This window comes from Diuraphis noxia, unplaced genomic scaffold, assembly GCF_037042655.1.
Source record: "Diuraphis noxia isolate RWA-SAM2 unplaced genomic scaffold, SU_Dnox_SAM2 contig0002, whole genome shotgun sequence".
Classification (NCBI taxonomy): domain Eukaryota; kingdom Metazoa; phylum Arthropoda; class Insecta; order Hemiptera; family Aphididae; genus Diuraphis; species Diuraphis noxia.
The window spans coordinates 56862753-56879980 of NW_028301712.1; the positions used below are offsets into that span (position 1 = coordinate 56862753).

Sequence of the window (17228 nt, forward strand, 5' to 3'; positions counted from 1 at the left end):
TATTATAAACTGGATATGCTAAATTTAAATTCAATGATATAATACTTATTAGTATATAATATAATGATATTGCTATATTTAGCTATAATGTTTAATATAAAGTAACTTACTTATACTAATAACAATTTATGAGAAATCTTAAATTAAATTTTTAAGTTTTTTGATCAAACGAAAAATTATTTATAGAAAAGGATATTCACTTTTACATCGGAAACCACCCCCAAAGTTTGAAATTGAAGCATTATTTCAACTAGTTATGCTGTACACAGACACAAAAAAAAACACATCATTGTAAAATCAATACATTCATCACTTCGTTCAGAATCTAAAACCAATGAGTAGTAATTCAGCAAACACGCGTACTGGTATAGACTTACTATATCCCCTCTACGTTATAGCACTCTATAGAGAAACGCCAAACATTATTACTCAGGACAACTTTTGTCGACACAATGTTTTCTCTCGGTCATCGTTACACCACTACACCAATTATTATGTTGTAATCGTAACTTAAATTTAAAATTATATTTATTCATCCCAACTAAAATTCAAAACATTATTTTTGCCCAGAGCATAACGTGACGTACCCTGCAGCGTTACACAAAATTTTCATGTACTCTCCGTAAAGAAATTTCACTTCAAAAATCAAGTGTTCTCCTTTGCTGTATACTATGCAAAGTAAATTTAGATATCTATTAAATATTCATAAAACATAAAATATGAAAGTATAGGGCATAGCAAATAACAGTGGACAAAAAATTCCAATAGGTTTAAATAATTATATTATGGGGATTGGGGATTATTGATAAATATTTTAAGGAGCTTAAAATAGGCAATTTTACTGCAGGTCATGTAAATGTGTGCACAGTAAGTGATCATTATATAGTATGTATGACCGTGTTAATATGTTCATTGGTATTATCGACAAAAGATTGATACATTCTGGTTTAATTTCATATTTAATCCCATATATATAATTATCTACCCGATCTATGGTTATTTTTTTTAGATAAACCAAAAATACGAAAACAATTTGTTAAAAATTCTTGATATTTTTATTTATTTCACCCATCACTTTTAAAAACCACATGGAAGTTTCTATTTTGACACCAGAAAACATATTGATGTTGAAAATTGAATTATTATTTCAACTATACAAAACACAAAAAACAATTGGTTGGAAGATAAATTTAGATTGATTTGCTCAAAATCTAAAATTAAGACATTTTAAGACACACATGGTATGTTTTAAAAAAATTTTAGTAGACTGTAAAAAATAAACTCTAAATATAGTAGACTATGAATTATGATATATCTAGGTATATGGGAGCAATATTAGCTGAATATTTATTATTATTATATATATTTAACATATAAATACATTTATTAAAAAATCACCAGTCACTTACAAAAATATTCCATTCATATAACATTCATTGAACAATTTAAACAATAAAAAAAAAGTTAACGTGCATATCAAATACATTCCAATAATATCATTACATAAAAACGGGTAGTGGGAAATCAATAATAATTTAATAATTACAGTATAAACATATTTAACTATTAATGTACTAATTTAAATAAATCTTAATTTTAAAAATAATGATGAAATTATAATCAGGTGGTTTTAGGCTGTTATACTATAGGAAAAAATAAAACAACATTGGTATAAAAATTCTTTAACACTTGATTGAACTGTTATTAGGTAACTGAAGTGCAGTCATTGATTTCATAAGATCGTCAGACTGAAATTAAAATTTTAAAATTAGCTTCACACATGGAAATAACAAAATGTATTAATATAACATACAATTTCATCATCTTCATCTTCATCATAATCATCTCCAACTTCAAATGCTAGTTTTCCAGCATAACTTTCAATGTTTGGATCAACTTTGTCTAATAAACATTCAATTAAATTAGCTCTATTTAGAGCTACAGCAAAGTGTAATGCCGTGTATCCACTTTTATAATCCTAAAAATTAGTAATTAAATTGTTATTTATTTTTCAATACTATTAAACTATATATGATTATTAATTGCCATTAAATACATTGTGATAAATAAAATTGTCACATTCGATGTAAAATAATTTGTAGTTTTATAATACAGTTAGAACCTCGATTAACCGTCAGTCGTGACCTCGGAACCAGAGCTTTAATCGATAATCAAAAATATGGTTAAGCTAGCAAAAATCATTTTTTAATAATTATGAAATGCATATTGATATAATTAGGTACAACACTTATTGGTACATTATTATTTTTATTAATTTAAAAAGATTTTTTTATTATTTACAATTATATACATTTTCAAAAACAAAATGTGATCACTATTGCAATTGACAGTTTTTATCTCACCCATAAAATATATACTTAAATATATACTGCTTATCTAGTAGATATTGCTGGAATATTCTGGATAAATCTACTCATACACACAAGTAGTCCATGCAAGTGTAGCACCTGACAGTCAACCGAGAAAGACGGTTAATCGGAGGACAGATAATCAAGGTTCTACTGTTAATAATGTATAAAAGAATCTAATGAAGAAGACCAAAAATTTACTATTGCAATTATTGTACAGTCAGGTACAGTTAAAAATTATTGTATTGGTGGCCATTAAATGGAATTATTAACTAATGATAATAATAACGGTCAACATTTCAGTTATTATACCCTGTATTCACTACTCACTGCTTAGAAAATAATAAAATTGTGGACACTTTTTCAAAACAGAATCCAAAATAAAAAATCTTCAAAATTAATTTTTATAATTTAAACATAACATTATTGTTTAAAAACAATTAGAAACTATCATTATTTTTTTTACTACAGATTTAAATGAAAATGTATATTTTCATAAATAATACAAGTTATAAATAGCGTCTTAGGCGGGAAATCGTATTATGCGGGAACAATAAATTATATTTTTTACTTAGCAGAGTGAATTATTACATTTATATTAAATATTATTTTATATTACCTATTTAAAAAAATCATCTATCTTTCTTTGTATCACATTTTTTATGTTTTTTGAAAACAAGAAGTTTTCAATTTTATTAAGATACTGTAACGTTTTGTCAGCATTGTCAAAAGATGCAATGTATTTTTATAATAACATCATTAACAAGACGAGCGTCTTAGCTGGGAACATAGAGCATATTATTCAGGGTTGATTACATGTTAAATTTTGTCAAAATCAAGGGACTCGTAAAAATGAGCGTATTAGCCCGGAAATTGTCTTAAGCGAGAGCTTCTTAAACGGGTTCTACTGTATAGTTAAAATGTTAATGGTGAAAATATTATTAACTAAAAATTACTAATGCATTTAAAACTCAAATAATTTGGAATGTGCAAATTCTACCATAACAATAATCATTAAATTTGTTTTCTAAACTTACTGTAATATTCACATTTTTTGAAGTATTAACAATAAATCTAAGTAAATTTAGATGATTGGCAATTGTTGCAATATGAATACATGCCAAGCCTGGAACAAAAAATACAAATTAAATTTTCATAAAATTTAAAAAAATTCACAAAAATACACAAACTTTATTATTATAAAAAGTGATCCATTTAAGTGGGAACATTAATTATCTTGAAAAGTATATATTTTTTTTAACTTTAGGTTTATGTTTTTCTAAAACCGTATAATATTTAAATTGTTTTCACCCTTATATTTATTGGTAAAACCACCACTACAACTTTTGATTTTCAAATGGCAGCATATAATAAAAATATCATGAATTAATAAAACCATTTTTATCATGAATGTACATGTCAACATTTTTATTTTTTGTTGATTAGTTTGCGAGATACAACTCCTCAAAGTATAGGTAGGTTTTACTTTTTTTCCAATAATAATTGTTAAGACCAGGAACTAGTGATAAATCTGATATTGTTGAATCCAAGGTAACAAAATCGTCAAGTCAACAATAATAATTTAACTATGCAGGCAATAAATACGTAATAATAAAAATAAAATACAAATACATACACAACCAAACATAGAATTAAATTATAAAATCAATGAATCAATTTCTAAATATTGAAATTAATATTCTTAAATTAGGTGTTATATAAAGTTGTCTTACAGTTAGTGATCGCCAACCAGTAATGTTACAAACATATTATGTGATCCACTTTCAAAATAACTATTTTTTCTTCAATTATGTAAAAATATACCTAGTGTTTTAAATGTTGACCTACCAAAAGAACCAACTAGATCCAATTTGCTACCAGAAAATTCCCTCAAAGTTGATAACCACAGCATTTTTTCTACAAGAAAAAGTGTTTTCGGGTTCAAAAATATATTTCATAGTAATTTGAATATTACTAGTTATAAACGATAAATCGTTGTATATATTATATCTTTATACAATAACTAATTTTAATAAAACAATTCACACATTTTATTCTTTTTAATCTAGGTATTTATCATACTAAAATTAATTCTATACATTCATATGAAATCATTATACAAATCACTGTGAATCACGGTCAAATCTATTAACACTCAACAGGTTGGAGCTATCAAGGACAATGTATTATATAAAATCTTGTAAAGTATTTCCTCCTTTCTTGTAAAACTCATAAAATATTTTTTCAACTACTTAACTAAATTTAATAAAACTTATAAAAAATTAATGTAATTAATCTTTTTATAAATTTAATAAAAATATAAAAAGTCAAGCAATTATAAAAAAAATCTATTTCTTTGTTAAATATATTACAACGAAATATCCAAAATTATACATTTATACATAGATATTATCCAAATATATTATTCATATCTATTCAGCATTTAAAGTGAAAAATAAAAACATTATTCAAACATTAATATTATACTGGTATCAAATTCCATCAAAAGTATAAATGTATATACATTGGACACAAGCCAGTAGATTACTATTTTAAACATAAAACAAACATCTATCAGACCATAATAACTTTAAAATAAAATTATACACTGAATAAAAAGTATTTATTTAATTTATAAAATACCAATATAAATGTGTGATTTTCTTTTCAAAAAGTAATTTAATATTATTAAAAAAATAATTGTCACCACACAATATTGTTGATACTATTTATAATATCTAGGTGATGTTACTAGTCGCTATTTCATACACCAAATTTTAGATTTTCAGAGATTACCACAATTTCCAAAGATTAACAAATATTTCTTAAGATCACCGAGGACCTCTTTAAAATTAGTATTCACTGATCATCATTAGTAATTGATCAGATTTGTATGATTCAAAATTTAAAAATTACTAACACTATAAGTCCAAATAAAAATAACAAATATTTAACTATAATTTTAATTCATAATTTTTTTCTTTAAGTATAAATTATCATTCAGATACAATTATCAAATTCAAAATAATATTTATAGATTTGATATAAATTAGATACATACCATCATAATTAATAGTATCAAATATTTTTGGCAGTAACACGTAACTAGCTAATATTCTCAGGCAATCTAGTTTTCCGCCATAACATGCCAAATGAACAACTGTGTTGCCATTACAATCTAAAATTTCTGCATTGGCATTAGCCATCATTAGGTATTTCACAATTTCACATTGATTTGTCATAACAGCCAAATGAAGAGCACTCTAAAGATAAAAATTTAGATAAAGATCAATATGGGTCTAACAAAAAAATATTTATGTTATAAAAGGTATCATACAATGTCAACACAAAAATAAAATAAAAATATTTACTCATTTAGTCACAAATGATAATTACACAAATTAAACCAATATATATTATATTTTTTTTGTCATAAGCAAATTAATTAGTATAGGAAATCTAACATAAAGAATGTGTATTGAGTTAAAACTTAAATGTATTTTCAATTTATCTATTTATTGATTATAGTATACAGATCATAAAAAATTTGTCCAGTAAAATAGTTGTGACTAGTTGAAAGGTGCAATACATAAATATTTCTAATATTAGTCAAATAAAATAACCAAATGCAATGAAGTGCCTATTTTCAATGAAATAAAATATAACTTTTCGAGCAGATAAGTAGAGATGTTAGTGGATAATTATCTTAAAGCTGGTTTAAAATATAATTTTATATTATATTGAAATTTTCAATAATAGGCACCCAGATAGGTTTTATGATTTTTAAATTTAAAGAACATGTGAGCAAAAAATATATAGGTAAATAATATAGTTTAACTATTTATAAATTTCCTTAAATTTGACATTAACATATAATAGTATTAAACACTTACTTGGCCATCATCATTTCGTATGTCTAAAAGTTTGGAATCTGGACAAATATCGATTAAGCGTTTTGATACTTGGATATATCCATGGAGAATAGCAAGATGAAGTTGCCTAAAAATAATTAAACAAAATATGTACAGTTGTATGTGTGATATTAACATAAATAGACCATAGTCTACAATAGTCTATATTTTGTTTAATAAGTCCAAAGACTGTTTGGTGTAGACCAAAGGTCACAAATTATTAGAAAGGTTAGAGGCCACATTTATATTTTTAAGAAAGATTATAAATTGTTATGATGTTCATCAATACCTAGAATCAGACAAATTTTCATAACAGGTGTCACCCAATCCTAAGCGATACCATAAAATGAAAAGAAAAAAAAAGTTACACTTAAGGCTTGTATCATACTAGTACTTAGATTTCTATAGATTGTTTAGGTGACAAAATTAGTATTGGTACAGATATCCTAAAAATGTGGTAGGACAAAGCATAACTAAAAAAAAGGTTCCAATATTCACATAAGGCTTTAATACCTATCTTATTTAAGTCTTTTTTAGATTGGATGTTATCAAATCAAGTGCACACTTATATAACATATTGTATAATATATATCATAAAAGCATTACCTTACATTTTAAACACAATCTAAAATTCAGTGCCAATGCTATATAAATGCTACATACTATTAATCTTAAAAATCTTTAAAATGCTTAAATACCTAATAATCAAATAATAAATAATGTTTAAAATTAATTTCATAAGTTTTGAGATGCTTATAACTATGTCGGTAATTTTACCACATACCTACATCTAAATATCAAATAAACTAAATTCATCAATTAGCTTTTTTTTTAAGTTGGAAATATTAACATTAATTAAGTACCTATTACAAGACTCAGGGATTTGAATTACCTACTGATTATTGTCTATACTTGATAGTAATATATAATCAATTGTATAACCGAAGATACCTATTACTATTGGTTTAGAGATTGTGAATAAACTCAAGTTCAGATTTGATAATATCTAAATGGTTTTAGATAAAATTAGACTGGTATAATTATTATATAAATATAAAATATTGAGGTACATACGTGTCACCATCTTCATTCTGTTGAAAATAAAATTGCCAATCATTTTTGGAACAGGGTTTGCAAATTTTTTTCTGGTCAATATCCAATTCACTCAAACAGCCTGATTCGCAGATATCCAAGCCACTATCCAAGGCAATTTCTGTTGCATCCTTCTGTTGTTTTAAGTTGAGGGGCTCTTTGTTCTTGATGTCGTATTCAATATTTTCTTTGGATAACATATTATCACAAGACAAATTGGCACCAGACAAGAATCCAGAATCCATTTTTATGTTGGCATTGTCTTCGGTAATCTTCTCACTTTTAATGGACTGCTGTTGTTTGTCCCTTTTGCCTGAAAGTTCCATTTTTAGTTTGTCTGCGTTGCTCTTGGACCACATAGTTTATGTCAATAAAAAGTGCGTTTATAAAAGAAAAAATCTATTCACGGCAATGACGAATATTCTTAAAGTAATATTATACTGTAGAAAATAGGTGTATAATGCACAATGGATTGAACATGCAACTTAAACTATCAATTATAATATGGTATCGCGATTAGTGAGTACTGGTTAAACAAAGCTCTGTTGCGGTCGGTAAAAAAAAACACACGGTAACTGCGGATCGAAAAAGAAAAATAAATGCAAAAAAAATTTTTCAACAATAATATAGAACACAAATAAACACAAATGGACTAGAACGGCGATGATAATTTTTGTTTGTAAACGATCGGAAGACTATCATACGATAGTACAGAATTAATTTAAGTGAACAAAATATGGATACAATTTGGGACGGCTTGAAGTCGTAGACTCGATTGTTACAATGCTACAATGCCATACAAAAAAAAATATATGCCAATATGCCAGTTCACCGTCACTCACTCACTCACACAGTCACACTGCGACCGACGACGGACACGAGCGGCGCACAACTGCAGTCGTTACTCGTTATAATAGTCTATAGCACGACTATACACTACAAGTACAACAGTAACTATATTATGGTAAGTACCTACTAAGCTAAAAACCGTGCCAATCATGCCAGCTGCCGAGCTCGTCGCTTGGCGTCGTCGTGGTCGGGTGAAGTCGAGACTGACTACAGATTCTGTAGTACAGACTAGCCGCGGCCTGCGGAACACCGAACACGGCCAACAGAAAACGACGACACGATACCTATTATTTTTATTTTATGGTAATAGTAAATAATAATATTATGTTTATGTGTTTATGTGGGTACGATAATATTATCACAGCTCGAAAATACGGGAATCGACCACGAAAATATTTTAATGCGATCGTGATCGTGTTGATACCAACCACAGAATACTTTTTATGTATTATTATAATGGAAATCTGAAGTACCAACACTGTAACAAGACAGTATCAAACTATCAACCTCCAATGCTGTTAGGCGCGCGATCGTAGACATATTAGGAAAAATCATAGAACAATTAATTTAATACACGCAATGCGTATTTAAAAAGGCAGGTAAGTCGTGGATGTCGCTCTGGCTCTGCTGTACAGTAGGTTACAAGTGGGTTACTGTAATGGATGGAATTAAATTTGAATCCAATGATATTATATCATTGTATACGAAAAACGATTCTGAGCGAAGACGGTTTATCTGTCTAGGATATATTATAGATTATTAAAAATTTTCAAATCTTAGATTTAAAAAGAAAAATTTTTATGAATTTCTAGTTTGAAATAATTTGCGAATTTTCGTGATTTTAACACATGTTGTCAAAATTCAAACTTTGAATGCTCGTAAAAAAAAAATGTGACTACGCATTTCTTTTATTTTTCAATTGCTATTGTAAAAATATGATAGGAGCCATGTATTAAATTTTCAAATCTTAGGTATAAAAGGAAAATTTTTTATGAATTTCTAGCATAAAATAATTTATGAATTTTCGTGATTTTTACGTATGTTGTCAAAATTCAAACTTTGAATCCTTGTAAAAAAAAAATTGTGACTATGAATTTATTTTATTTTTCAACTGCTATTGTTAAAATGTGTTAGAAGCCTTGTATTAAATTTTCAAGCTTTTCTACCAAACAAATAAATTTTTATCGATATTTATAGAAAAAAAAACTAAAAAAGTTAAAAAATTAAAATGTCAGTAAACAGCTCAAAACAAATCTAAATATTTTGAAAATGTTATCAAATATAGAAAATTCCTATATAAACATTCAGTGAAACTTTCAAGTATCTGCGGTCATTTGTTTTAGACTTTTAGAGTTACACCAAAATAAGAAAATCACTAAATGTGAAAACCAGTGAAAATCCAATGTTCTAAAAATTTAAATTTCAAATGGTCATAAAAATTTAATTTGAATTTCAGGTGGACTTTTTATTTGTGATAAAGATTGGAAAACTTGTAAGGAATTTTGTATTAAATTTTCAAATCTTAGATTTAAAAGGAAAATTTTTTATGAATTTCTAGCTTAAAATAATTTGTGAATTTTCGTGATTTTTACGTATTTTGTCAAAATTCAAACTTTAAATGCTTATAAAAAAAAATTGTGACTATGAATTTCTTTTATTTTTCAACTGCTATTGTAACAATATGTTGAGAGCCTTGTATTAAATTTTCAAGCTTTTCTACTTAACAAATACATTTTTATCAATATTAATTTTTAAAAAAACTAATAATGATCGAAAATTTCAAATGCCTATGAACAGTTCAACTTAAGTCGAAAATTTTTGAAAATTGCATGGTGGATATAATATACTTATATAAATATTCGGTGAAAATTGCATGTATCTATGACCATTTGTTTTAAAATTACATTAAAAACCAAAATCGATTTTGTCGAAAAATGAGTGTGCGTAAAATTTTCCGTTTTTCCCTTAATTTTTAGTTGGTTTTTCTCGATTATTTAGAAAAGTATAAGAATTTTTCACTTTTGACCCCCCAAAGTACCAACTAGATTCACTTTCTGATCGAACGAGGTGCTGAAGTCAAAAATCAAAGCACTTTTACTGCCCCAAAACGTGATGACAGACATACACAAAAAAAAAAAAAACACACATCATGGTAATACATTCATCGCTCCGCTCAGAATCTAATATTTATGAATTATGTCGGCACTCGCCACTTGGCCACTTAGCCTCTCATTTCCGCCAGAGGAGTGCACTAGCGATTTAAGGCCAGTGGGCAACAGAAATACGAAAGTGAAGAGAGTTGGCGCGCACTTCAGAGTTTCTTTTTCATACTCATACCAGTCATACGCAGTGTTTCTTTCTAACTATTTTCTCCGGGAAGGCATTTAAAAAAATCGGAAGGATAATTATTTTACATTAAGAAAAAAAATATTTGTAAATAACTTTTAGTATGTATTAGCAGCAATTGTAAATCAACTATAAAGGAATCTATACCTACTAAATATATTTTAGGTACATTAGGTACAAGGTAACATAGATTAAATACTAGTATATTTACCTACTACCATTAAGTTTAATTATGTAGATTATGTTAGGTACATACTAAATTAGGTAGTAAGTACCTGATTAAAAAGTATTAGATGTACTTATACAATTGTTATACCTTTTAAAATAATGTGAAACCCAATGATTACACATTATTATATAAGTAAATAGTAGCCGTTACCCACGTTCTAACACTAAAATATGTATTTTTGTTTTGTATTTAAAACATTAACTACGTAAATGTTAAATGGCACTGTGTCAATGTATCATATACATACATGAACGTCTAAACCAGGGATATCCGGATCGTGGAACGGAGAAAACTACCGTCAACATGTCTTTAAATTGTATATACATATGGTACCCATTGCCCTGCCCAATGTCCGTATAAGCAATTTGTTCTAAACAAAAACAAACAATTACGAACTTTCCAAAATATATTTCCGACAAACACCTTGTTTTTGGTTCATACAAAATAGATAACTTCACGACACGAATTGCAACCTACCTATAAGCATGGGCCATGAATACATTTTTTCTCAGGGAAAAATACAATCTGCAAAATATTTTTAGTAAGGATTTTTGATAGCATAAAGTTGTTTTAGGTTTTGTGCGGTATGATAAATGTATTGATTTTACAATGATGTGTCTTAATTAAATTTTTAATTTTTGGGCCTGTTAAACTTGTTAAAGTGTTGTCACCTAAAGAGTAAAGGGTGATAGGGCATTTGATTTGATTTTCTACTTAATCATATTTTCTGGTAGGAAATCTGAAATTGAGTATACGATTAGGTACTTTGGGAAATCAAGAGTATTAAACAACTTGGAGAAAAAATCGGTGATTTTAACGTAAAACAAGTTTTTGAGAAAACTGATTTAATTTTTTTGTGAAATGAATAACCGTAGATAGGTACTTTAAATTTTCACAAAAACATTAATTTTTAATACCCATGACAAATTATCATACATAATAAAATTTTCAAAATATTTTGACTTTTTCAGCTGTTATTATTACTATGACAAAATTTCGATTTTTCAAAGTTTTTTTCATTTATTTTCTATAAATAATTTTTCGTTTGATCAAAAAACTTAAAAATTTAATTTAAGATTTCTCATAAATTGTTATTATTATAAGTTACTTTATACTAACATTATAGCAATATCGTATTATTTACTAATAACTAATAAGTATTATATCATTGAATTTAAATTTAACATATCCAGTATATAATATAGTAACCCACATATTATGGTACCCACTTGTCCACTTTTTTCATTATTATTTTACTTAAATGAAAGTTACATTCCTATAAAACAATTTACTTATAAGTTATAATTTATCATACCCTTAGATACCTACCTGTATTAATATTTTTATTTTTAAAGCATATTTTTCCAAACTTTTAGTACATTGATATCGCAGACCTGATTAAACCAATTACTATAGTAATATAAAATATAAATACCTAAAAACATTTTGCGGACAACCATCATTGACATCATCTTTTTTGTCGGTACCTCGTCGACAACAACGCGTACATCTGCAGCTATCGGTGCGAATATGACGTGGTCGTGTAAATGCATCCTTTATGCCACGGACGCTCAATGGGACCAACCGATATCCTTCAGTGTAAAATAATAACAAAGTTAAAATGTATTTAATATCTGGATCCCGTGTATAGCTGCTGCTGCTGAAGATCGCCAGAATGGTCGTCAAGTACTCAGGCGCACATCATGATGAGTGTAACAAATAAAAATATACCCGATCATGTATTCACGTCAAAAGAATATAATATTATACACACTGGTACATCGGTCGTAAACGATCGGTTAGGTAGGTAATCACAGACCACAGTATATTTACTCGTCGTGTGCATTGTAAAGATAACAATATTAAATAAACTATTTATTTTTTTTTTATATAATATTATTTTTAATGTTTTGCCTTATTTAGCGGAAGCCGGAAACTGCTTTACTGTAATAATAATTTACGTGTGAGTAAAATGTCAATATGCAAAGGGTGGCATTGTAGAGGACGTTGTCCGTTAACTATCACGCAGCCGTTTTCGACGGTCGCTTCTTGGATTTAATTTTTTTGATAATACGAGACAGTTATATTATATGCCGTCGTCGCGGGCGTAGGTACAATAGCCAATATCCAATAGGTATTGTATAATAATATTATTGAATGAACGAATGACGCGCGCGAAAAGTCAAGATGGTAAAGCTTTTGGCACGGCGAGCTAAAAAAATTTGTTTATAATGCTACATAAAAAAACGTAAAAATATAATATGGTTTTTGTCGTCGTATCGTGGACCGTTGTTATAATATTATGATGGTTTTACACAATAGTTACATCATACAATAAGTCAATATGTTATACACGATTGATGTTCGTCCCGGGCGATGCGTATACAACGTCTATCTCGGTGTAGCGCTCGGGCAGCCACTGTAGCCGATTTAAGCCGCGTTTGAACATTGTCGGCGCAACACAATTTCACTGGCAACTCGTACCTAACATAACATCAAATCTACTTCACGATCGGAACGCGTCGCAACCGAAGAATTTAATGAACGGGGAAAACCGTAGCGTGTGCCAGATAGCCGGGGCAGTGGTGGCAGTGGCGGCAGTGGCGGCGAAGTCGTCGTCTAGCAAAATACAGCAATCGCTATTACATAATACATATTGTATATTATTATCATTATTATTTGCATCGACGCCGCCGATGATGACGGTAGGTCGTATTAAAAAACCAGCCGCGGCGGCGGTCGTTTTGCGTCGGGTATTTCCCGGCGCTGAGGTCACACACCCGCTGCTATACACAATATACGTAATAATTATGTGTTTACAATTGTAGGGACACACGCGGCTAACGGCTAACACTATACTTACGGCGGCCCGCGGATCGTAGCGTGTTCAGTGCGAATACCTACGAACACGACGCACATCATCACGGTCGTTTGGTTTTTTTATTTTCTCGCCCATCTTTTCCCCTGAAATATTATAATAATTTTATAGTTTCCCGTAAAATCATTAATAATGCTCGAATAGGAATTGCAATGCTGCATTAAGGACCCGTTTTACAATCATAGTTGTATAACCTCGGTTATGCTTGGACCACTGATTTTACCGGCCGAATACCGTGATGGTTTAAACGGAGTTCAACTATTGTAATACGGGCCCTTAGTAGTTACTAGTAAGTTGTACTATGGTCTATGAGTGAGTAACTACCAAGTACCAGGCTACCAATACTGCATGTAGACTGCAGTCATATACTCATATCTCTTACTATTCATAAAGCATAATACATCACATTGTAGTTATATCTCGAGTTATTGTGGCATGCGTAAAACATTACACACTTTCGTCGAACACGTGCGTTTGTGTTATGTATTATGTATACCAACCTACATAAATATTATGCCGCAGTTTATCTGCATGGGAAATTAAATTATTTGATTGTTCACCATTCACGCGATATCTTACCGTCTATCATATTTTGATTCCGGGAGGGAATATCAAAAATACCAACTAAACGTGCGTAGGTATACCTTAATCGTAGTGTACTAGTGTATCACCCAAAATCCCCGGAGGTAGTGTTCGAGCCGGTTTGTCCGGAAAAATAAATTGTTGGATTATGTATCCGTTCTATATGTATTCAAATGTTCAATAATACTATAATACGTCTTCCATCTTGTGTTAACATTAATTTAATAAACTGCAGTTTAGACGATTGTAGAAGCCTCTTCGATTATGATCAAGTATACTGATCTAAGAAAGGTTTTTTTGATAACACATCATTATGTCAATGTCAGCACTTGAAATAGTAAATCATCGTGACCCAAAGGATACCGCTGCTTACATATTTTTAATTTTACATGGAATTCGTATAAGCACGAAAGTTACAATGTTCAAAAAATTGTTCTATCCAAACGCTGATTGGTTTTGTTTAAATATCTTGCCACCGCAGTTTTTTACATTTATATAGACTATATAGTCTTCGTGTATAATTGCATGATGATATAGGTGGTCTTATTTCTACCTCGCTATAATATTAATTTGTCATATATTAATGCGTGTGTGTATTCATATATTATTTTTCCTTGAACATAACTCTAAAACGTTTACACGAATGTGTTAATTATTATTAATGAATAATGCATAAAAAATTACATGGACTATACTTTTACATATACAGACATAAAGTAAATTCATAGTAGATTTTGTTTATAATTGTATATTGAACAATGTATTTTATGTTTTATGTATGTACTGTACTCGTATACGAGTATTTATGTATGGATATTATAGGGTAATATGTTTAATTATTGTATAATATATTATAAATTGTAATAGTATATTAGTACGAGTACACAATTTTAGATTCTGAACGAAGTGATGAATGTATTGATTTTACAATGATGTGTGTGTTTTTTTTTTTTGTGTCTGTGTACAGCATAACTAGTCAAAATAATGCTTCAATTTCAAACTTTGTGGTTGGTTTCCGATGTAAAAGTGAATATCCTTGGTGCATTATAGAGGTCAAAAGTTAATATTTTCCAACAGTTTTCAAAAAAAAACCAGAAGAACAAAAAAAAAAAAAGTGACAGAAAAATGGGAATTTTTACGCAAAACTAGTTTTCGACCAAACCGATTTTTTTATATGGTTGTAATTCAAAAACTAATCACTGTAAATACTTGAAATTTTCACAAAATGTTTATGTTAATGTTATCAATATACAGATTAATTATCAAAATTTTTACTATTTTGAGTTATTTATAGACCACTATAATTTTCTATTTTTTTGAGAACTGTATTTTTTGGATGACCAAAAAATTTTGAAAATTTAATACAAGGTTCCTTATGAGTTGTTTTTATTGTAGCTAAAAAAAATTAAAAATCGTTAGTCACAATTTTTTTTTATAAACGTTTATAGTTCAAATTTTTTACGAAATCTGTCGAAAACGCGAAAATGTGCAAGTAATTTTGAAGTTGAAAAATCATAAAATTGTTTGTGTTTATAACTAAGAATTAAAAATGTAACATTAAGTTTTCCATTAGTTTTCCTTCAAGTAGCTATAGAGAAAACTCGAAGCATCATTATAGGAAAAATTTTAAGTGGTTTGAATTTTAAATTTTTTCGAAATATAGCGTAACAATAACGATTTATCCTCAAACGATTTTAAATATTTGTAATTATTTAAAAAGCATAAGTCGTAGATACTTGAAAATTTTACAAGTTATTAAGATTGGCATTTTATTTACATGATTTAATTTTCAAAATATTTTGACTTTTTTGAGATATTTATAGACAACTGAAATTTTCAATTTTTCTGAAAATTTTCTTTTGAAGTGTCGATAAAATTTATTGGCCCAATCAAAATACTTGAAAATTTAATACGAAGTTCCTCATAAGTTATTCTTATACTGATTAAAAAATTATAAAAATACATGGGCAACATTTTTTTTATTAGCATTTGAAGTTCAAATAACGACGTAAAAATTACGGCAATTTTCTAATTACCTTAGAAATTCATAAAATTTTTCTTTTTAGATCAAAGATTTGAAAATTAAATACAAGGCTCCTAACACATTATAACAATAGCAGTTGAAAAATATTAAAAATACATAGGCACGAATTTTTTTATAAGCATTTAAAATTCAAGCTTTGACTAAATACTCGTACGTATAAATTACGGCAATGTTCAAATTATCTTAGATAGAAATTCATAAAAGTTTTTCTTTTTAATTCTAAGATTTGAGAATTTAATATAAGGTTCATAATATATTTTTACAATAGCAGTTGAAAAATAAAAGAAATGCATAGTCACATTTTTTTACAAGCATTTAAATTTTAATTTTGACAACATACGTAAAAATCACGAAAATTCGCAAATTATTTTAAGCTAGAAATTCATAAAAAATTTTCTTTTTAAATCTAAGATTTGAAAATTTTTAATAATCTATAATATATCCTAGACAGATAAACCGTCTCCGTTCAGAATCGTTTTTCGTATACAATAATGATACCTATCATTGCATTCAAATTTAACCTACCCTAGTCTGCAGAGGTCCACCCCACCCCCAAAGTACAACAGAGCGATTCCCACTTACCCGCTTTTTAGTATTAAAACAGGTAAGTGCGTAATAGTAGTAAAATGTTTTTATTACAATAAATTATTGAATATTAAGTGTGGGCGTGTGGCTTTACATTAAACTGATTCTAAGATCAACTAATGAAGAACTTTATATTACTTTCCAAGTCTAAAGTATAAAAATTTAACATTTTAAGTATTTTGATACTGAAAACAGATTTGAACATCTTATAATATATTTCTTTATTAAAAAAATTAATTGTAGTTTATAATATTTTTACATCTTTTCAAGTCAAACTTTTATAAGTTAATATCCAACATTGTTTAAATATTGTTGTATTTTGTATCTAAATAAGACTAGACAA

General features: G+C 28.0%; 1 protein-coding gene across 3 annotated transcripts; it reads right to left on the minus strand.

The window, feature by feature from the left end:
- Window positions 1-1365: 1365 nt before the first annotated feature.
- On the minus strand, window positions 1366-12626 carry LOC107166889 (NF-kappa-B inhibitor cactus-like). Of its 3 annotated transcripts, none has more exons than XM_089219884.1 (7): window positions 12232-12626; window positions 7355-7685; window positions 6263-6368; window positions 5431-5632; window positions 3407-3495; window positions 1814-1978; window positions 1366-1748 (listed from the first exon to the last, which is right to left on the minus strand). In XM_089219884.1, the coding sequence occupies exons 1-7, from the start codon at window positions 12347-12349 to the stop codon at window positions 1683-1685; spliced, it is 1077 nt and encodes a 358-aa protein (XP_089076010.1). In that variant the 5' UTR covers window positions 12350-12626; the 3' UTR covers window positions 1366-1682. The 3 variants fall into 3 exon arrangements, with proteins under 3 accessions (XP_089076010.1, XP_089076011.1, XP_089076012.1); XM_089219885.1 differs by lacking the exon at window positions 12232-12626 and adding an exon at window positions 8345-8552; XM_089219886.1 differs by lacking the exon at window positions 12232-12626 and adding an exon at window positions 8349-8549.
- Window positions 12627-17228: the final 4602 nt, after the last annotated feature.

What these genes read in the sequence shown, in the direction of transcription:
- LOC107166889 (XM_089219884.1), bottom strand. Translation starts at nt 12,349, where the DNA reads ATGCATTTACACGACCACGTCATATTCGCACCGATAGCTGCAGATGTA. An exon ending in TGTCCGCAAAATGTTTTTAG is followed by an intron (nt 7,686 to 12,231) that starts GTATTTATATTT and finishes TGGAACTTTCAG; the next exon opens with GCAAAAGGGACAAACAACAG. An exon ending in TGATACTATTAATTATGATG is followed by an intron (nt 3,496 to 5,430) that starts GTATGTATCTAA and finishes TTTTTGTTCCAG; the next exon opens with GCTTGGCATGTATTCATATT.